Source organism: Myxocyprinus asiaticus, chromosome 11, assembly GCF_019703515.2.
Source record: "Myxocyprinus asiaticus isolate MX2 ecotype Aquarium Trade chromosome 11, UBuf_Myxa_2, whole genome shotgun sequence".
Lineage (NCBI taxonomy): Eukaryota > Metazoa > Chordata > Actinopteri > Cypriniformes > Catostomidae > Myxocyprinus > Myxocyprinus asiaticus.
The window spans coordinates 46967540-46990667 of record NC_059354.1 but is presented as its reverse complement, the minus strand read 5'-3'; the positions used below and the strand labels follow the sequence as shown (position 1 = coordinate 46990667).

Below are 23128 nucleotides of genomic sequence, written 5' to 3'. Positions count from 1 at the left end.
GTTTAACACAAATCTCATACATTTATGTTTCATAATACGACACAGTGATTGTCAGGGACATTATTTGACGTTCCACTATATTTTCAGAGTTTGGACATGAACTTTATTACCACCTGCTGGTGGAATCTCCAAACTGCAAATGAAGGAACTGATTTTAAGACTTGAATTTAAAACAGACAGGTTTTGAAACGTCTTAGCGCAATGACCTACAGTACTGTGCAAAAGTCTTTGGTGCACTGTATTTTTCACAAAAACATTTGTCTAAAAACTATTATTTTATATATTCTGCTTTTATTGTATCAATAGGAAATATATAGAATTCAAGATTTCAATATTGCTTTTGCAAATAGAATTGAATATAACAAGAACAAGGAGTCCTACAATAGATGGTATGGCCCCCACAGAGCCCAGATAGTAACATCATTGAGTCAGCCCGGGATTACATGAAGAGACAGAAGCAATTGAGAAAGCCGAAACAGATAGAAGAACTGTGGCAAGTTCTCCAAGAAGCTTGGAACATCCTATCTGCCAACAACCAAGAAAAACTGTGTCCGGGTGTACCTAGGAGAATTGGTGCTGTTTTGAAGGCAAAGGTTGTCACGGCAAATACTGATTTAGCTTTTTTGTTTACTGGACTTTGTATGACGTTTATTGATATATGAAAACTATTTATGGCATTATTTTTGAAGACATCCTCACTATGCAACATTTTGCACAGTACTGTATTTCTCAGGAAAATAGCAAATTGCACTTTGCACCACTTCATTAACATAAAATATACCCACAGTTTGCACGCATACACCCACAATAGCGCTAACACTCCCACCCACACCCACTTGCGCTGGCATGAAAACTGCGCTTAGAATAAGGAAAACTGGATAAGATATTTGGATAAGCTTTGCACGCTTACAAAAATAGACCCCAAAAGTTAATTTTTTTCAATTGAGAATTATCATTTGGAATCTATCATCACTAAGATCAAAGGTCACACTTACTCTTCCGTGATTGACAGCAGCCTTCCCCTCCTCACTTTTTTCATCCATCTCATCATCACTCCATTCCCAGTCTCCATCCTCGGTCTTGTGCAGGTGACCACTCGATCCTGGAACCCTTCTGACCTGCGGGTGTGAACAAGACACGCGTCAAACTCACAATAGAGCACAACAGTGATCGCCCACTTTTTAGCAGACTTGGTTCCGGAAGTCCTATTCCTTTTCTCCAAAGGCATTTAAAAAAAACTCTTCAATAAAGAATTTTAAGCAATGAACCAATCCAACCAGCTCCAAGGTGAATCACATTACAAACATTGATTAGAAGCAAAAAGTGTTTGAAAACCTGAAAAAGGTACAATTCTGTGTACTTAAATTATTTTTATGAGTGAATGAACTGTTTAAAAGCCATGACTTGTGGCTTCTACAGAAGCATATTTCATCACTTAAGAACCTCAAAGCTCATGGTAGGTCTGGCTTGAAAGTTTTATACAATTTCACCAAAAATCTATTTCTCTATGGAGAAAAGGAATGGGATTTTTACTTCCGGAACCCCACTGTTGCGCTCTAAAGTGTCACACTTTGATAACAGCAGGGGTTGAGATTGGCTGATACAGTCTGCAGTGAACTCACAGGTTTATTTTAAGGGTCAGTGAGCTGTAATTTATTTCCCAGCCTTCACTTAAAGTACCGAAGCCTGTGTCAATGACCTGTACGGAAAGATTCCACTATTCGTTCTCTCAAACAAGCTATTTCTATCAAAGCATGCTACTAATCTGGCCCACAAAAAAATCCCAACATCCATTGGGATTGTTCCAACATGGGCCCTAAATTCCACCATCATTCTAGTAGAATAGTATATTCCACTCGATTTTGTCTAAGAAATCATTTGCACTCATTTTCGTGATTTTTGTTTAATTTATTTTTTAATAGACATATTTTTTTATTCTAAAGTCCACACTAGCCCCTGCTCAAAATTTTGTTCATCAAGATTATAGATAAAGATAAATGATGATAAGGGCCAAAATATTAAATGCCACAGATTAATTTTTATCGAGTAATGTATTATTTTGTAGAGGGTGGCCAAAATGACAATTTTCGATAATGATTTTGGAGCAAAACTACAGATCAAAAAAATAACCTTATAAAGGTGGCAGCATCGTTATTTTATTTTTACAGAGATAGGTAGCAGAGTGCCGATACCGATTACTAAGGTGGTGCAAAAGGTTGATAACCAATTAATCGGCCGATATTTTTAAAAATCAGTTTATCGGATGTAGAAAAAAACATTCTTAGCCTTTTCTTCCGATGACGGGCACAGACATAGATGCTAAAAAGTTCCAAAATTAATAAAATCCCAGATACAGATTATGTGCAACCAAAATCCTAATAATAACTAGAAAAAAATTATGATTTGGAGCATAATGCGGGACTATGAAGAAGCCCAAAATACACATACTTATTTCAGGATTTTTATTTTGAAATGATGGAGACTTGGCTCCATTAAAATGCTATATAATTAAGTATTTACCAAATGCAGCTTTTTATAGCCAATATATTTACCAGATTAAGGATTTTGTATGTATGTGTGTGTGTGTATATATATATATATATATGATGTATGTGCTGACAGGGCACATTTCCATTTAGTCACATTTTTCTTTTCATGCACTCAATTATGTCATCTATGTCAAATCATGCTTCAATTTAATCAAATTATCCTTTGAATTGTTGAAAGCCAAATGTGGGTCACATGGTGTGTTTTTCTAGTCCAACAAAACAGCAGTCTGAAGTACAAATGATGTTAAAAGTAGATGTACCTTTATTTATTCACATAAAAGCAGTAATGTCAACATCTTGATATATGAAAGAAAAGCATCACAAAAACGTGTCTTTTTCCCCATTTTTGAAATCACACCATTGGCGAATAATGCAAGTAGGGGTGCTGAAGTCAACTGATCATTATTGATGCACCGAAATGAAAATTCTTGGCCGAAAACCGAAAATTATTATTTTAAATTAGACTTTGTTTGGGATAATTGAACAAATTCTATATGTGATTATTAGGGATGCATCGAAACCACTTTTTCTATAACTACACATTTCAGCATTTAATGCACGAGTCAAATGGCTACTTTAATGGTGGTTTCACGCTTCCTTAATGTCATATTGGAGCTTGACAGTAACGACCATAACACACAATAACATGCAACACCTGAGCACTAGAAAATGCTCTTTATTTAATGCGCTTATTACCAAGAGAGCGATCAGTTCACTTGGGCATATGGACTTTAATGTGCAACGTAAACAACGCTTTTTCTCCATGTGAGTGTTTCGGTTACCAGACTTTTACAGTTTCTGTTCAAATGGTTAGCTGAGATTTTCAGCCCTTTTTTCTATCATTTTATGCCATTTTCGGCGGCCTTAATCCACAACATATTCATCTGCCTGCCCTGTCCTAACACAAAGACACTTTGTCTTCTAGTAGATCTACTTACTCCAATTAAAATAGTGGTAGAAAGACATGAGGTTTGATAATGACACACACATACATACACACGCACATCTAGAGCCAAGAAACACTATGTAAGCATTCTGCGAGCGAGATAACATGTACACTTCTCCCAGCATCCCGTTCTCTCTCAGAACACAAAGGCGGACTGTGTTGCGTTTCCCCTGCTCTGGATCCTTCAAACATAATACATGAATAAACAAAGCAACAAATAAACATCAGCTCATTTATGACAAACTACACCTGCAAGCTGTGTGTTTATGAATTTCATGAGAGGGCCAGCGGCACTGAGCTATCTCACACACACACACACACAGTAATTTAGGGACATTATGTAAGCTCAAATGGCCAGTGGTAAATTGCTCTCATACTAACAATTTTAATGTGAAATACAATGATGTGAAGCATTACACAAAACAAATAATGAAAGCACTGAAGTAGAAAAACATAATTTTATATCAAAAATAATTTGCACTGTAATCCATGTTTCAATCTTTTGCTTTCATTTCCCCTTCACCTCTTTATTTACTTGACCATCTTTACAGTATTTTCTGTGTTGTTAATTTTCTGTACTATAAGAGATTTGTACTATAATACACTTTGACAACATTGCAAATGTTGCAAACAATCATGAGCATCGTTGACAAAAAAAGAAACATTGAGAAATAAAGATGTTCTGTACATTTGCATCTTTAATAAAGTAAGGCTCAGTTTGTTATACATTAGTGCATGCATAAGATATCATGGACTAACAGTGAACAATATATTTGTTACATTATTTGGTAATCTTGGTTGGTGTTCATTTATGAAAATCACTGATTCTTGAGATAAGGGACAAAACATGTCTTACATACAAAAGTCATCTTTATTTTAAAAATCAAGAAATTCATAACAATAAAAATACTGTAAAAGTTGAATCTAAAGGAAATGTGTATACTCAGGGCATTTTTTACTTAAAATAATTTCATTCAAATGTTTTTAAATGCATGCTCTATAATTGGAAGCACATGTAACTTAATCTGTCCTCAGCAAGAGATCACAATGTTAAACTCGTAAACAAAGTGTTTAAAAATGCAACAAATTCAGAAATATAAATATCAAATGAAAGGTAGAGATCTGTAAGATATCAAACAATACATTAAGAAAAATGTAAATGATATTTTCCATAAAAAAAAGTTGTGCCCTCACTTTGCGTTAACTCCGTCAGATTTATTTTAAATCCTGAATAAATCAGAAAATGTCCTGGCCAGCTTTAACTCTGAGTACCCCTTTCCCATTTCCTGCTCATGGAGGATGCAACAGTAGGACACATGGTCTGGTACGTTTGATATTTTTCATATTTTAAACAAACAATGTTTAAGTCTCTGCGGTCACAGTTTCAACTTGTCAACTCTGTCATTCTCATTATTATAATTTCTGTTAAAATTGTGGGATAAATTTTGGCATTTTAGTTTAGTTTATAGAGGCATCTTCAACTGAGGGGGGAAAAAATGACTCCAGTGTACAACAAATGGTTAAGATGGAAAAATATTACATTTTGTCAACTCAGTCAGAATTTTCAGAATAGTATTATTAGAATAAATAAATAAATAAATAAATATTGAATGTATTTTATCACTTAACTCCTTTACTGAACAATATTATTAGATAATTAAAGACTTTACACTTGTTGGATGAATCCAATTAAAATAGCATGCTTTTTGGTGTGTCTGATGGATCTGACACAAATGACAGTAAGAAGGTTATGAAGTGAATAAATGTAAATTTTCAGAAAAAAAAGCGTTTTAATAAAAACCTGTTCCCTTACATCGTTCGTTAGCTGAGACCTTTGTCTACAAATATATCCATTTCAAATTAATTTAGTATTAAAAAAATAAAAACTCAGATTTTAAACATGTTTTGTCCCTTATCTCAAGAATCAGTGAAATACAGTTGTTCATTGTTACTTAATGTTAGTTCATAATGCGTTAACTTATACTTTTCATTTTAAAAATGTATTACTATGTTGCAATAAATACGAACCAAGATTAATAAGATGTAAAAGTATTGTCCATTGTTAGTTCAAGTTAACTAACAATGTGCTTACTAATGTTAACAAATGCAACCTTTTTGTAAAGTGTTACCCTTTATAATTCAGAGCAGGCATATCACACCAATCATTTACATGCAACTGTTAAAATCTCTGCTATGAGAGTGAAGCAACGTGTCCGCAGCAGAAAATTGCTACAAATAACTTCAGGCACTAAGAAACAAACCAAATAGCTCATATGCCCTCTAGTGGCCATAATCTACAACTACAAACTACAACTCCACTTTGCAGGCAACATAATAAGATAACCTTATTACCAGACAATCCAGATGTTCAAAATACACACATAGGTTCTTCTTTCTATGCAATATACTGGGCAAAATAGCTAAAAAAAAAATGTACAATCTCAGGGCTATTATATATATATATATATATATATATATATATATATATATATATATATATATATATATATATATATATATTATAGCACTGCATGATATCTTGATATTTATATATTTGATCTGAAAGGGATTCAAAAATTATTTAATTTTTTTTCCACCAAACTTCAAAATAAGGCTGCTCAATTAATCAATAAAATGATTGAGATTACAATTACAGCTGCTGTAAATAACTAATCGGGAATAGTGTAAATTGCAGCATTCAATTTAGATCCACTCCTGTTGCAACAAATTTTTTTTCTTTCCAGCAGTCAAGCATTGTAACCAATCGCAAACATGTTTGTTGAGCAAATAAGTCTATTAGAAAAGGCGTGATAAAACAAGAATGCTCCTATTATGATATAACAATATATAACAGCAATTAATCAATTAAGTTAAAGAATATGGCATGCGTCTGCCCAAAACAAAATAAGTGTTTAAATGTAAATTCTATCAAATCGAAATGAATAATCAAGACTACAATATCAAAGGAAATAATCAACAGTTATGATTTTTATGTTTACCGTGCAGCCCTACTTTAAAATGTTTAATGCAAGAAGTAAAACACAGTAAAAAAAAATCTAGTTCAAACAAAGAAATCATGGCATGTTTTCCACACCGTTTTTCACTAAATGGACACAAAGAATAATAATTTAATCATTTTAATTTGTCCAATATCACAGTAAAAATATTTATGACCATTTAATTTTTACATTAAATGACACGTTGCAATCATTCCTGACTGACGACACAAATGAATCATTGAATGAGGAGTTTGAACTGATTTGCTAAATTTAACCTTACCAACTCTAACACATTTCTTGCTGCTGATGCACTTTTACTAAATATACCAATTAAAATTCCTTGTGCGGTAAGAAAACGTATAATATAAAACTATGATTTTTATAGTCAACTTGATTGTCAAATAGAACGCACATTAAAATAACTGTGATTTTTACAATGTTGCTTAAATTTACATTGTAAGCTAAATCGTTGTGAATATTCTATATCATAAAAAAAAAAAGAATACTTTCAAGATTTACACATTTCAATTTCATGAACAAATTCCATTAAAATAATGATCCTCACTCCAAGCTTTTTGTTGCTTCTTTTTTAATTCACATGGGGGAACAAACACAGACGTTTCAGCAACTAGGACTTCCTCAGTGTGTAATTCCATCAAACTGAATTGTGTAATGTTTAGCCAAATTAAATTAATACAAAAATACACATTTAAATTTTATAGAATTTTTGTTCTGAAATTGATATGCACAAATCTTAATATATAATATTAATACATAATATATAAAATAATATTTTTTTGAGTTTACCTAGTGGATAGGGCTGCACAATTAAAATGGACAATTATTTCCCTTCATACTGTAATTGCAATTAATTTCAATTAGTACAATTTCCATTAAAATACTTATTCTGGGTGGATCAACAGTGTCCCATATTTTTATGTAAACTACACATCCAAAAACAAGCAGAGAACTGCTTCTGATTTACTTTATGGGTGTTTTATCGGTAAATAAGGACCTAAATGCCTAAATGGTCAACTTCACATTAGCCCTCTTAAAAGCAAAACAAAGCTGTTATTCAGATTCAGAATAAATTGTACACACAAATCAAGCAACAGAATGTTACAATGCTTTAACGCTGCAAAAACACGGTAAATAGAAATGTATTCGAAACATTTGTCGCAACATGAGTAATTAACACGTTTCACGATTAGTTAACTGTGGCAGCTGTAATTGTAATTTTGATTTTCTTTTTATTCGATTCATTGTGTACCTCTACTAGTGGACGTTAATGTTGAAACGCTTTGAAACTATAACGTCAAATACTGATTCTTCCACAGTGTACAGAACTGCAACTGCACTAATATTCAAGTCTGTGAAAGGTCTCTCAGTGTGGAGGAGAGAAAGAGAAACAGAGAGGCATATGGAAAGAAAGAGAATTACAAAGATTGAGTGAGGCAGACAGCCAGGGAGAGAGGACAGAGAAAGAGAAAGATAAAGGAGCGGGAGAGAGAGTGAGGTAAGGAAGAGAAATGGTGTTTGTCAGTGTTGTTCAGGTCAGAGAGTCTTTAGATGACAGCATCTTTCCCTGGCTGTCTCTCGCCACAGGCTACGGATATGCTGACTGGATACATAATGTGTGTGAAAGGCAGGGTCACAACAGCACACAAACACTATAGCAATGAAGACACACACACACACACACACACACCGGGTGACAGAGTGGACAAACACACACTGACACATATTCATCACAATATTCATGAGGACCTTGATTCAGTTTCATTATTCACACTGTAAAAAAATCCCACTTCCATTTGTCAGACAAACTGCAAGTTGATTGAACTATCTATATAGTGTAGAAAAGTTGAGATTAAAATTGATAAGGTCAACTTTTATGTGATCCAGTGTGATCAACTTAAAATTTTAAACAGTGAGAACATACAATGTTAAGTTCGGTCTTGAAGGTAGAACTTCAAGTCTGATCACTGCGAAAGCCATTTGTGGCATAATAATTCTTCTCCAACAGTCATGAACATCTGTTAAAGTCATTGAAAGGTCCTGAAAATTCATGGGTCAGAAATGTGGAAACCCTAGTTTGCACTATGAAATTCGTATTATTGTTGCATTTGCTATCTGAGCATGCCAATTGGAGAAGCAATTTGTCTGGAGGCAATACCCATAATTTCTTGTGCTTAAATTTATTTATGCATGTTAGGGAAAAGCATGGCAACATATGAGGACATGCAACTAATTGTTGTTTAGAATGAATAGATGGCTTTTGCTTTTAGTGTTTTCAATGATGTGGAGTGATGGTGGCGTAGTGGACTAAAGCACTGAACTGGTAAGCAAACGGTTGTTGGTTCAATCCCCACAGCCACCACCATTGTGTCCTTGAGCAAGGCTCTTAACTCCAGGTTGCTCCAGGGGGATTGTCCCTGTAATAAGGGCACTGTAAGTCGCTTTGGATAAAAGCGTCTGCCAAATGCATAAATGTAAATGATGTCTTACTATAAAAAGTTGTGTGTTTTTTGTAGTCATCAGGGTGATTAGTGTTCGCTTTCTTCAGTTTAAAGTTGTCTTAACTCTTTGCGTGTTTTAGCCGAGATCACCTACACTGCTTTTTAAGGTAGCCCAACAAAGTGGCATTCTGATGAGGCTGACACATGGCCTTTGTTGGAAATGGAATTCTGCTTAAAGGAATATTCTGGGATCAATGCCAGTTAAGTTCTATCGACAGCATTTGTGGGATAATGTTGATTACCACAAAAGTTAATTTCAACTCGTCCCTCGTTTCTTTAAAAAAAAGCAAAATCGAGGTTAGAGTGAGTCACTTACAATGGAAGCGAATGGGGCCGATATATGGAGGGTTTAAAGGCAGAAATGTGAAGCTTACAATTGTATAAATTCTTCTGTTAAAACTTGTGAATTGAGCTGTAAAGTTGTTTAAATTGTCATTTTTACGGTCGTTTTAGGGTTTACAGCGTTAAGTCGTCATGGCAAAAAAGTTGTAAAATTGGACAACTTTACACAGAAAAGGTTAGTAAGTGATTTTATCACACATATTGTTTAAGCCTTTATTGTTTAGCCAAACTGCTTTTGAAACAGTGAGTATTTTAACGTTTACGGATTGGCCCCATTCACTTCCATTGTAAGTGTCTCACTGTAACTTCAATTTTGCTTTTTTAAAGAAAAGGAGGGACGAGTCAAAATTATTTTTTGTGGTAATCAAAATTATACCACAAATGCTGCTGATTAAGCTTAACTTATATTGAACCCGGAATACTTCTTTAACAAAGAATATCTTGTTCCAAACTTTTCTGAACCAGGAAAACACTGTATTTATGCTCAGCTAAAGTTAAAAATGAAAGCTTGTTGAACTTGGGTATACATGTAGACATCACTGTTATTTCTGAGTTTGGTGGACTTAATTTAACTAATGTGACCTTAAGTTGAGAAAACTTAAAAAAGCTCTGAATCTGGTTGCCTTAATTTTTTATGTTTTCTTAACTTCTGATTTTTTACAGTGAGAAAACAGCAAAAGAGAAAAGAAAAAAAGGCCCTACATGGTAGTCCTACACAGTGTCAAATCCAAATGTGTAATTTGTGACTTTTTTTGAAGGGTTGTGTTCACCCAAAACTGAAAGGTCTGTCGTCATTTACTCCTTTTGTGTTCACGGAAGAAAGAAAGTCCTATGGGTTTGGAACACCATGAGAGTGAATAAGTGATGACAGAATTTAAATTTTAAGTTGACCGATCCCTTTAAAGTCCAAAATATAGTTTACACAATTATGTGAACGCTGTGGCTTCTTGCTATACAGGCTCAATTTCACACGTTGTTGTGTTCTGCAAGTATGTGTTGCATTCTCAGTGTTGCCACAAGAGGCGCTATAGCAGACAAGAAAATCTTGCTGAGCAAATAAGGTGACTTACAGATTTGAAAAGTTGAGAAAATGCAAATGGGCAATGGTGCAACACAGCAACTACCAATGGGGATGTAGACCGTCACTACGTTTACATGCACTTTGAAACAATGATTTGTCTTTTTAAAATGTCAGTTTAATGCTGTAGTCTGACTGAAATCACTCTGATTTTTGCAGTCGCACTAACATTCCTAGAAAATGTGATTGGATCATATGCATGCACCGAAAGATACGTGACGTGTATTTAACCTGAAGTATCTGACGTCTTTTTTTCAAATATTCGATTACTCATTATGTAATGTATACTTGAACAGACAAAACCCCACTGTAGTTCTATTATAACTGCGCATGTAAATGTTCTGATACAGTTGAATACAGTAGTCGCATATACTCTTACAAGCAACCAACAACACAGAGACTCCAGTGATTTAATCACTGTTATTGTGAACGCCCCCTAAAGTCATTGCAATGCACATCCAGTGTAGACACAGTGTCATCTGATAACTTTTGGCAATCTAAGGGCTTCATAATTACTGTACCATCCCTCGAACAATTCCAATTATCCGAATGGGGTGCTACAAATGATATTTTAGATCCATAATTAAAACCACATTTCCCAGAGGATCTCTTTCCTGAATATTACACCACAGACGACTGCAACTGTTGTCAAATCTAACAAGTAATAATGGGCTCCATTCCACCCTTACAACAGACTGTATGTCTTTGTTTCTTTTGCCCTCCCTTCCTGTTAATACTGTACTTCATTGAGAAGAGTATATTACTGAAAGCATGACTGGTTTTCCCCGAGCTCCCCGGACACAACTAAAACACTATCACAGATCAACAAAATCAATTCTAAACAGATCTGCTGTCATGATTATTTCACATTCTTAAAGGGATAGTGCACCCAAAAATTAAGATTCTGTCACCGTTTTATCATCCTTTTAGTCATTCCAAGCCTGCAATACTCCTGTCTTCCATGGAACACAAAAGGTAAATTTTTGGAAGATTTTTCTGGACGTTCTTTTCCATATAATAAAAGTGAATCTCCATGAAAGTCAATATGACTGTTTATCAATAAAAAAACACTTTTTTTGACGCATGCATGTCATTTCACTTAAAAAACACCAATTCAAACATACTGTTACATTATTTCAGTGTGTGTATTTGTGTGTGTGTGTGTGTGTGTGTGTAGTGTGGGTTTAAGTGGTTTAAGAGGACTTTTTTTTTAGGTTACAAACTGGTAATTACAAGTGTATTATGCTATAAATGTGGTTTATGAGGACATTTCTCGTGTCCCCATAATTCAAATCACTTAAAAACATACTAAATTATGTTTTATTGAAAATGTAAAAATGCAGAAAGTTTTTTGTGAGGGTTAGGTTTAGGGTTAGGGGACAGAATCTATAGTTTGTACAGTATAAAAACCATTATGTCTATGGAGAGTCCTCATAATGATAGCTGCACCAACATGTGTGTATGTGTGTGTGTGTGTGTGTGTGTGTGTGTGTGTGTGTAGGGATGGTCAATACAATAAAAAAATATGGCTCAATATTTTTCAGCCTTTTGATGATATTTAATAAACAAATTATTTACAGCGCGAAACATACAGTGCAAGTGTAGTGCTATACCCGAATGAATTGTTCATATGACAATCATAGGCCTACACATTATTTTTTGGTGTTGTTTTGTTGTGTTTTTGAATTTTATGAATACAAATATAAATAATTGAACAAAATATGTTATCACATTTGTTTAGAATTTGTTTAGTATGTTTAGAATCATTATTATTATTATTATTATTAATGTGTACAGGATGACCAATTATTGGATTGCATTTATATTAAATCTTTAAAAAGTCATTAAAAAGTCTGTGTTACCTTTCACAAGAGTTGGCAGAAAATACAATAAAAATTGCATTTCTTATTTCCAATTATTTCTTCCTCAAAAGTAAGAATCATTAAAGGAATTGGAATCGCTAAGAAATCAGAATCTTTAAGAGAAATTAGAACTGTTAAATTCCTCATTTCCAATACCATCTAAAATGCAATATCTAATAAAAAAATAAATTAAAATAATAATAAAAACTACATTAAATGTAATTTTACTTTAAAATAATGCATGATTTCCATACAGTTTTTCACTAAATAAACACAAGGAAGAATTATATGTATTCATTTTCACTTATATGCACCAATATAACAACACATAGCAATAAATGGCAATATTTTGCGACATAATTTTTCACTAAAACATTTTAATCAAATCACTGAATTGAGTTTTGAATTGATTCATGTAAATGGACAGTTTCAACTGATTCACGAAAAACACTTGTATACATTATAGAACTCTGATTCTCGCAAGGAGAAATAACGAAACTAGTCTAATGATACGGTGTTAAGGAAACTTAATGGCCAAATGAAAAGTGCATCAAAATCATTGCAATCTTCACGGTGCTGCCTATTTATTTATTTATATCGCCTGCAAAATCATCCAAAAAATATCGCAAATATTCAATGTACAGTATATTTAGCCCTACAAGTCAATATCCTCATATTTCTCTAGTTCTGCCAGTTCTTTAACAGCTATGCTCTACTATGCAATATTGGAAACCCCTTTAGTCATACAAAGCCCCCAGCATTTCAGCCCATCAATGTCACAGGCTCTCCATCCATTTCCACTGGCACATTCTGTCTCTCCTAAATTGATGGAGGTGCAGTGCTCTTTAGCCTCCATTCCTCTCATTCATGTGCTGGGCTGGAGAGGTGTGTGTGCGTGTAGGGGTGGGGGGTTGCTGATAGCCTTCTCTCTCTATCCCGGCCGGCAGCCTGACATGCAAATGGCTATTTAAATGCAGTACCCTGTTGTCTAAGCGCCCATTATTCTTCGTAACCCATCAGAGCACCGAGACATTAGGTGTCTTCTAAAGGCATGAACTGACACAATGCATTCAGTCTGCATGAGTGACTTCTGCACTGCTCACTTTGTACAGAAGCATACTATACTTCACAAGTAAACAGTGGAAGGACAGTCCAGGGTTCCCACACATGAACTGACCAGTCTTGATTACTTTTATGATTTATCCCAGTTTAATATACAGAGACAACTCTTAAGTAATCCATTTATAGGTTGATTTCCCCAAAAAGTGCAAACACTGTGTCTCTTTAGTGCTATTAAAACATCCCTGTTTCTGTGAACATTTCAAGCCTTGAGATAAATTTCCAAATATAATATTTCAAGGTTTTCTATGACCACATCAGAAGGTTCTAAAAGATCAGAGTAACCAAAGGTGTCACGCATCCATTGTAAATTTCTCAGGGACAAAGACAGCATCTAGCATAGACCAAAAAAGCTAACACTCTCGGGAGAAGTTCTGATAGTCATAATGAAAAAGGCTCTTCAAATTCAAGGTTAAAAGTGCATTTAGTATCCGAGTGGACGAATGAAACACTCAATAAGTGTTAAGGGTCGATGTCCTGCAGTGACGATTTACATTCATGATGGCTCACGACGTGAGCCGCATCTTTCGGAAACAAAAGATGAGGAAAGCTTCAGGCCCAGATGGCATCTCACCAGCATGTCTTCGATCCTGTGCTAACCAGCTGGCCCCCATCTTCACACAGATCTTCAATAGATCACTGGAGCAGTGTGAAGTCCCATGCTGCTTCAAACACTCAATCATTATTCCTGTCCCAAAGAAACCAAAAATCACAGGACTTAATGACTACAGACCTGTCGCCCTGACGTCTGTGATCATGAAATCATTTGAGAGACTGGTGTTGGCCCACCTGAAGAACATCACTGGACCCTTTCTAGATCCTCTTCAATTTGCTTATCGAGCAAACAGGTCTGTGGATGATGCAGTCAACATGGGATTGCATCATATCCTGCAACATCTGGACAGACCAGGGACATAAGCAAGGATCCTTTTTGTGGACTTCAGTTCGACTTTCAACACCATCATCCCAGCTATACTCCAGAATAAATTACACCAACTCTCTGTGCCCATGTCTATCTGTCAGTGGATCACCAGCTTTCTGACGGACAGGCAGCAGCTTATGAGATAGGGGAAACTCACTTCCAGCACCTGTACAATCCGCACTGGTGCCCCCCAGGGATGTGTGCTCTCCCCACTACTCTTCTCCCTCTGCACCAATGACTGCATCACCAAGGACCCCTCTGTCAAGCTCCTGAAGTTTGCAGATGACACCACTGTCATCGGCCTCATCCGAGATGACGATGAGTCTGCATACAGAAGGGAGGTTGAACAGCTGGCTGTCTGGTGCAGTCAAAACAACCTTGAGCTGAACACGCTCAAAACGGTGGAGATCATTGTGGACTTCAGGAGAAACACCCCAACACTGACCCCCCTCATCATTCTAAACAGCACTGTGGCAGCAGTGGAACAGTCAGGCACAGGAACAGTTTTTTCCCCTCAGGCTATCCATCTCATGAACAGTTAAATTGCCCCATTGAACAATAACTATGTGCAATACACAGTTTAGTCTTTTTTTATATTTATCCAACACATCCAACCTCTTCTGCCATTTCATTCCTCTGAAAAAAAATAAATAAAAAACATTTGCACTGTACATAACAGATTTGTATTAGATTGCACTACGTATGTGTATGTGTGTATGTATGTATGTGTGTGTCAGTGTGTGTATGTATGTATGTGTATAACTATTTTTATTATCTATGTCTTGCTGCTGTTTTTATATTGTTTTTGTATTGTTGTGTACTGCAAGCTCCTGTCACCAAGACAAATTATTTGTATGCATAAGCATACTTGGCAATAAAGCTCATTCTGATTCTGATTCTGACACACAGTACAGCTGGAGATCCCTCAATCAAACACAGCCACACAGATTCATCAATACAGAAAGCACTCGACTGAACATGAAAGCAGAGAGAATCATTTGGCATCAGTAAAAGTAGGCTACGTGAATGCAAGAGCAGGCCTGAATTGTGGGTATTATTATGCACATTTTCAATCATTCCCGACAGTTTTGCATTCATAATATGGAAAATTCCTGCCCGCAATTATTCGCAATAATTTATAGGTGAAAACTGGTAAATTAGTATACAGAGAAGAACAAATCAAATGAATAATTTAACCTTTCTATTAGACTGTATTTCCACTGTATGTATCAGCACTATTGCACCTTTTTTCCAGTATTTTGGTCTTGTTTCCCATTGAAAATATCAAAATATCATTATCCAAGAATATATTCTGAATTAAGTTTTTGAATTAAGTAATCTCACAAAATTGTATTAGACTTATACTTAAAACAAGTAAAAACCATTTACAGATTGGGTAAGAAAAAGAAACTTAATTCCAGATGTATTCTCTGAAATATATCAAATCTTGGATGTTTCTTCAACTTCGGCCGATTTCATGTCCCAGGGGTATAATATAAAACTATGGAAATTCATTTTAAAAATACAAATTAATACATGTTTTCAACTACTGTATGTTAGACTAAGCAAAGAGTGAAATAAACAAATCATTTCAATATTTATTGTGTGGAAATTATTACTGTTATTTTTCAACAATTCATCATTTTCAATACACAAAACAGTTTTGCCCCTAATAAAGTTAGTAAAGTTAGTGTTCTTGTTAAAGGAATGTTCCAGGTTAAATAAAAGTTAAGCTCAATCGACAGCATTTATGGCATAATGTTGATTACTACAAATATATATATATATATATATATATATATATATATATATTTATATATATATATATTCTTTAAAAAATAAAGCAAACATCGAGGTTACAGTGAGGCACTTACAATGGAAGTGAATGGGGCCAGTTTTTTGAGAGTTTAAAAGCTTATAATTTTATAAAAGCACTTACATTAATTCTTCAGTTAAAACATGCATTATTTGAGCTGAAAAGTTGTTTGAATCATTATTTTTACAGTCATTTTAGGCTTTTAGTGTCTGTCAACATTACATCGTCATGGCAACGAAGTTGTAAAATTGGCTATAACTTTACACAGAAAAGGTTAGTAAGTGATTTTGTCACACTAAAATCATGTTTACATGCATATCGTTTATGTCTTGTGGCTATACTTTTAAAAAAGTGAGTATTTTAACGTTCATAAATTGGCCCCCATTCACTTCCATTGTAAGTGCCTCACTGTAACATAGATTTTTTTAAAGAAAAGGAGAGACAAGTGAAAATTATTTTTGTGGTAATCATATTATGCCACAAATGCTGTCGATTGAGCTTAACTTGTATTGAACCCGGAATATTCCTTTAACCAATTAAACAAAAGTGTCAGTGAAGAGCATGATTGAGATGAAATGTGAGACAAGTGATGTTTAAAGAAAACTAAAAAAAACGTCAAGGTAAAAATCACTTGTGAGCAGAATATTTCTATTGCGCGTCACTTTCAATAAAGATGTAATTATGCCAAATTACACAAAAAGTGTGAAAATATTATTTAATTTTAAGTATTTAGTAAACATAAAATGTTACCTATGAAATTAGCCTTAGCAAGACAAAAAGTAAAACATTTTATTCCAAAATTCAATTCCATCACAATAATTTCCACCACAGAATTCTATTAAACACAATGCAGAATTTGAGATGTGCTGGAAATGACACTGTGGGGGAAATATGTTAATATAACCGAAGAAGTAGATCTGCACAAATTGTTCTTTTTTATTGATTGAAAACAACAGCAACATTTCGATCAAACTGATCATCGCCAAAGATACGTTTTATGGAAATGTTGCTGTTGTTTTTAATCAATCAAAGGGAACAATATAACAGTGTGCGGATCTACTTCTTCAGTTTTATTTTAATGCTTTTTGCCTTGATCCGGCACCTGTTGAAGAAGTGTTGAATGTGCGTGTCTAAAGTTAAAAAACCCTTTTATGGAATTTTTCATCTCAACTAAATTTCTTGTTTTAAGGATGTTTAGATACTTTTACTGGATAACAAAACAAAAATACTGATTAAGAAAATGTTTTTTTGCAGTGTAGTGTGAATGTGCAGTCACCACTCTCGCATTGGTGTTACTGACACGGAAAAATAAAATAAAAAATCCCACAGTAAAAGTAAAGGAAGCATCTTCGCACATACAGTACAGTATATACTCAACTCCTGTTCATGGTCTGGATGAAATGTAAATAAACTTGAATAAGAAAAGGATTGCTTAAAATAAATCACGAGCTGTAAACATTAATTCAGCAAGCAAGTGCAGAGTTTCATACACTCTGTCTACACTGCAAACGAGTTGTTAAACACAACATTGTCGATAGTTGTAATAAGTTTGATGTCTTTGTGAGACACGAGGCATCTAAGGGGGTAATACCTCCCCATTTTAAGAAGTAAAGTTCAGGTCTATACGAGAGAGAGCTAGAGTGCATTTGTGAGAGAAAAAAAACATAAAAGCATGAGAAAGAATGAGGCAGCATTACCTTCTTGGCTCTTTGGCTTATGTTTGGTCCTTTACTAAGCAGTTTTTCAATCAAGTATTCTCGATTCTATAACACAGAGGCAGGAGGGAAAGAATACATCAAATGTATCAGTGACAAGCCGCTGTGAAGCCGAAGCAAAAGCATTTGAAGGAGAGAGGGAGAATATACAGTCATACCTTTGCCTTTTGAAAAAATTTACATTTCAAAAGCTCTGCAGCAGTGGGCCTGTGGAGATAACAAAAAAAAAAAAAAAAGCTGAGTTAGAGGAGTAAACACTGACATTTTCAAGACACTTCACATACTTCAGGAGACCAAGGCAATGTGATGTCCAAAATATGGACTTGATGAGACAGCTGATATAGACAGCAGCAGTTTAGTGTCTCTGCATGGCAACTGATCATCTGCATCTATTTGTTCCTAATCAAACTTGCTTCCGTGATTTTGTCTGCATGCCATTTCTTATCGTGACTGTGATTTTATTATTAGAGTATTGGTTCTTTACTGATAGGTCACCAGTCTGTTCTGATTGGGTCACAGACAACACTGAAAAACAATGCTAAATGTAAATTATATAATTTAACTAACAATACAGTTGTGCATAGTTAGGATAGCAAAATAAAAAGGGTGACCTTTTAAAAGGGATGAGAAAACATTAATGAAAAAACATGAAAAAAAAAATCAATATTGTTGGGCCTATGCCATTCACAGAAATGCTTGGGTGTTTCATAAAATTCGAACACTTTCTGCACTGTGGACTTCAAAAAAAGTAAAGTCTTGTTAAAACATTGTTTAAACTCAATATTTTGTTTTTCATTTGCATACAAGCAATGTTAAATGGTGTATGAAGGTCAGATTAAAACTGACTTGAAAATGTTTTACCAAGCCTTCATCATTTAATGCATTTTATGTATACATTTTACTGTTTTAGCCTTGTCCCAGACCTAGACTTTCAATATAAATCTATGAAAATCCATTATAAAAATACACATTCTTACACGTTTAAAACTATGACATTCAAAAAAAAAAAAAAGAAGAAGAAAATGTGCCATCATTTCCACCACACCAACAATTTCACCCCTAATACCAAGTTAACAAAAGTGTCAGTGAAGAGATGAAATGAGAAATGAGAAGCAATTTTGTTATTGGAATTTAAATGCGTAAATCTTTCAATTATTATTAATTATTTTTTAGTGCAAAAAAATAATTTAAAATGTACACTTCCTGGATTGGGGCCTTGACATGGCATCTAGGGATCTCCAGAGCTATATCATCAGGAGCAGTATGCTCCTGGTAGGGTCTCCCATGGCCAACAGGTCTGGGGTGAAGATCCAGACTAACATGATCCAAAAACCCCCAGTATAAGTTAGTAAAAGGAGAACGTTTACCCTGCCCAGAAGAGGGTCACCGGGATCTACCCCTGGAGCCAGGCCTAGGGGTAGTGTTCCTAGGCGAGTGGCTGGAGGATGGGCAGCCCACATAACACAGCCAGGCTCAGCCCGAAAAGGAACGTGGGGGGGCCATATGGGCACACCACCCGCAAGGTCCAACATGGGGGTCAGGTGCAATTCCTTTTAGGCAGCAGGAAGGGGCAGGGTGGCCCGTGGCATCACGGACCCTTGCGGCAGAAACTGTCTCTTGGCACGTGGAACGTAACTTCACTGGGGAGAAATGAGCCAGAGCTGGTGCAGGAGGTTGAGAGATACCAACTAGATATAGTTGGGCTCACCTCCACTCACAGTGTTGGCTCTGGAACCAAACTCCTCGATAAGGTTCAAAACCTCCATTGTGGAAGCAGCCAGACACAGCTGTGGCCAAAAGCTTGTTGATGCCAGTCACGGCGGCAACCCAAGAACCCGCTGGTGGACACCGGTGGTGAGAAAGCCGTCAAGCTGAAAAAGGAGGCCTTTAGGGCTTGGTTGGCTCTGGGGACTCCTGACTCAGCAGATAGGTACTGGCAGGCAAAAAAGGGGGCAGCAGCTACGGTTGTAGGAGCAAAGTCTGGAGCATGGTAGGAGTTTGGGGAGGCCATGGAAAAAGACTTCCGGTTGGCCTTAAAGAGGTTCTGGATAACCAGCCGGCAACTCAGGAGGGGTCAGAGGAGCCTCGCTCAAGCTGCATTCAGCAAAGGTGGAGAAACTCTGACCTCAAATGAGGACATTGTCAGGAGGTGGGAGGAACACTTCGAGGAACTCCTAAACCCGAGAGATATGCTTCCCTAACAGGAGGCAGGGCCAGATGCTTCCAGTCCATTTCCCTGGTGGAAGTCACAGAGGTAGTTGGGAAGCTCCTCAGTGGCAAAGCTCCAGGGGTGGATGATATTCACCCCGAACTGCTTAAGGCCCTGGATGTTGTTGGGCTGTCATGGCTGACAAACCTCTGCAGTGTTGCTTGGACCTTGGGGACAGTGCCTTTGGATTGGCAAACTGGGGTGGTGGTCCCTATCTTTAAGAAAGTGAACCGGAGAGTGTGTGCCAACTACGGGGGTATCACACTTCTCAGCCTCCCCGGGAAAGTCTATGCCAGGGTGCTGGAAAGGAGACTCCGGCCGATAGTTGAACCTCAGATTGAGGAGGAACAATGCGATTTCCATCCTGGCTGTGGAACATTGGACCAGCTTTTCACCCTCTCACAGACAATTGAGGGGGCATGGGAGTTTACCAATCCAGTCTACATGTGTTTTGTGGACTTGGAGAAGGCCTACGACCATGTTCCCCAAGAAATTCTTTGGGAGGTGCTTTGGGAGTATGGGGTGTTGGGGCCACTGCTGCGGGGCATTCGGTCTCTATACACACAGAGCAAGAGCAGTGTCCACATACTCGACATGAAGTCAAGCTTGATCAATGTGGGTGTTGGGCTCCACCAAGGTTGTGCCTTGTCTCCACTCCTGTTTGTGATTTTCATAGACAGGATCTCGAGGCGCAGCCGAAGTCAGGAGGGCATTCTATGTGGGGGCCGGAAGGTGATGTCCCTGCTTTTTGCAGATAATGTTGTCCTTTTGGCACCGTCACATGGATGCCTCCAGCACGTGCTGGAATGGTTTGCAGCCGAGTGTGAAGCAGTTGGTATGAGGATCAGCACCTCCCAGTCTGAGTCCATGGATCTCTCACAGAAAAGGATGGCATGCCCCCTTCAGGTAAGGGGAGAAAATTTACCCCAGGTGGAGGAGTTTAAGTATCTTGGGGTCTTATTCATGAGTGAGGGGAGAAGGGAGCATGAGATCGGCTGCAGACTGGGTACAGTGGCAGCAGTAATGCAGTTGCTGTACCGGACTATAGTGGTGAAGGGGGAGGTGAGCCATAAGGCAAAGCTCTCAATTCACCAGTCGGTCTACATTCCTACCTTCACCTCTGGTCATAAACTCTGGGTAATGCCCAAAAAATAAGATCATGGATACAAGCGGCTGAAATGAGTTTTCTCCGCAGGGTGGCGGGACTCACTCTCCGTGACAAGGTGAGGAGTTCGGCCATTTGGGAGGCCATTTGGGAGTAGAGCCACTACGCCTCGGCATTGAGAGGAGACAGTTGAGGTGGTTCGGGCATCTGGTAAGGATGCCCACCTCCTGTTGGAGGTGTTCCAGGCACGGCCAACTGGGACAAGACCCCGAGGTCAGCCCAGGACCCACTGCAGAGATTATATCTCCCAGTTGGCCTGGGAGCGGCTGGGGATCCCCTGGGTTGAGCTGGAGGAAGTTGCAGGGGACAGGGATGTCTGGGCCTCTCTGCTCTCCATATTGCCACCGTGACCCTAATGGACTAAGTGGTAAAGAAAATGAATGAATGAATGAATGAAAATTACACTGTGGTGGGAATCTTCGTGACTTTCAGAAAAATTTACAAAAAAAACTAATCTCCTGTGATGAATGCCCATTACAAAAATATATTTTTTTTTAAAAGATGTGCTGGAAATGACCCTGTGGTTGGAAATTTTCATGACTTTCAGAAAAATTAACCTGGCACATGAAATTGCCCAAAGTTGAAGAAACACCCTTTTATCAATTTCAATGGTCACTTTCGTACTAAACAGTTCTGATACTGTTCGTTCCTCACTTGATGTCCAATATAGTATCAGGGTTCTGAAGCAAAACAAGTTGATGTAGAGCAGGGATGGGCAGTCTGACAACACTAAGGATTGACTGAAAAAGGGAAAGACTGGCTATGATGTTATTACCAAATATTGACCAGAAGAGATCGCTTGTTCTTAGCAGACCTGCTGATCACTGTCAGATTCTAGCATGCAACGTCTTACACTTGTTCATCATTTAAGGTAAATTGAGCAAAGTGCAGTTAGTGCGCGCTAACATAAATGTATGCAGGTGAAACCCATGTCTTTTGTTTGCATGGATACGAAATTTGTCATTAAAAATTTCTATTTGATTTGCCATTACACCACTGATCAACTGATCAAAGATACATACAGTAAGAGAGATACGTACACCAGTGCTGTCAGAACTGCTCTCCTCACATATGTAAAGGGTAACATACATTGGTATCAAAACTTTCTTTACGAAATCTGTGACATCGCAAGAATCACCTTTTCGCTCTTGCTTGCGAAAAATGAAAAGGACATTGTCAGAAGGAGAAACTTTAAAGAAATGCGCTAATGAGATGCCTGTCTGATTGTTGAAAAGTACTGCGAATAGTAAGAATGTTTCTCTGACACACGGGACTGTTCGCTCCGTGTGGGTTGTGGGGCTTGTGTGGTGCTGACCTGTTTTGTATTAATGCACTGAAATGTTGTTCTTGTTTCCAGTATTGTTATTGATGAAATTTGGATTTTAACTATAAGCTGTTTTATGAGGTGGGGTTGAAAATGTTGAAAATACGATCCTTGTCTGTTCAATTGTGTGTTTGTGTGTGTTGCAAATATACAGACAATGCAAATGCGATTAATATTAACACTTGAAAAATTAACATTTGAATTGCATATTTTAGTAAATTTGCAAGTTATACAATAATAATTATGTTTTTATAAATATTATTAAATCTTTAAAACACACTGCATTAGTCGTGCATAGATTACCCACAATAATGAGGAATTGAGTAAGGGGGTGAACATTGTGAGAGTGCGTATTTGTAATCTGGCCCCTTGGTAGAAAGAAGAAAAAATGTTGGCCCTCGCCACCTTTAAAGTTGTCCATCCTTGATGTAGAGAGATCAAATAGACAACAAAAATTAGAAAGTGTTTGGTCATCTTGCAGTAAGGCAATGCTGATGATCAACAATGAGCTGCTATGAGACTTTACAAATCAATATGTCTGCCACTAACAACTAGGGTTCTGT

At 36.7% G+C, this 23128-nt stretch overlaps 1 protein-coding gene across 1 annotated transcript in view; it reads right to left on the bottom strand.

Moving 5' to 3' along the window:
* The window catches only part of LOC127448414 (STE20/SPS1-related proline-alanine-rich protein kinase-like), a 104649-nt gene that overhangs the window by 64348 nt on the left and 17173 nt on the right, over positions 1–23128 (bottom strand). The window contains exons 9-11 of the mRNA XM_051710915.1: positions 18026–18074; positions 17850–17915; positions 996–1118 (exon numbers count right to left, since the gene is read on the bottom strand). Of these exons, the coding sequence (XP_051566875.1) occupies positions 996–1118; positions 17850–17915; positions 18026–18074 (238 nt within the window). The remainder of the gene's footprint in view (positions 1–995; positions 1119–17849; positions 17916–18025; positions 18075–23128) is intronic.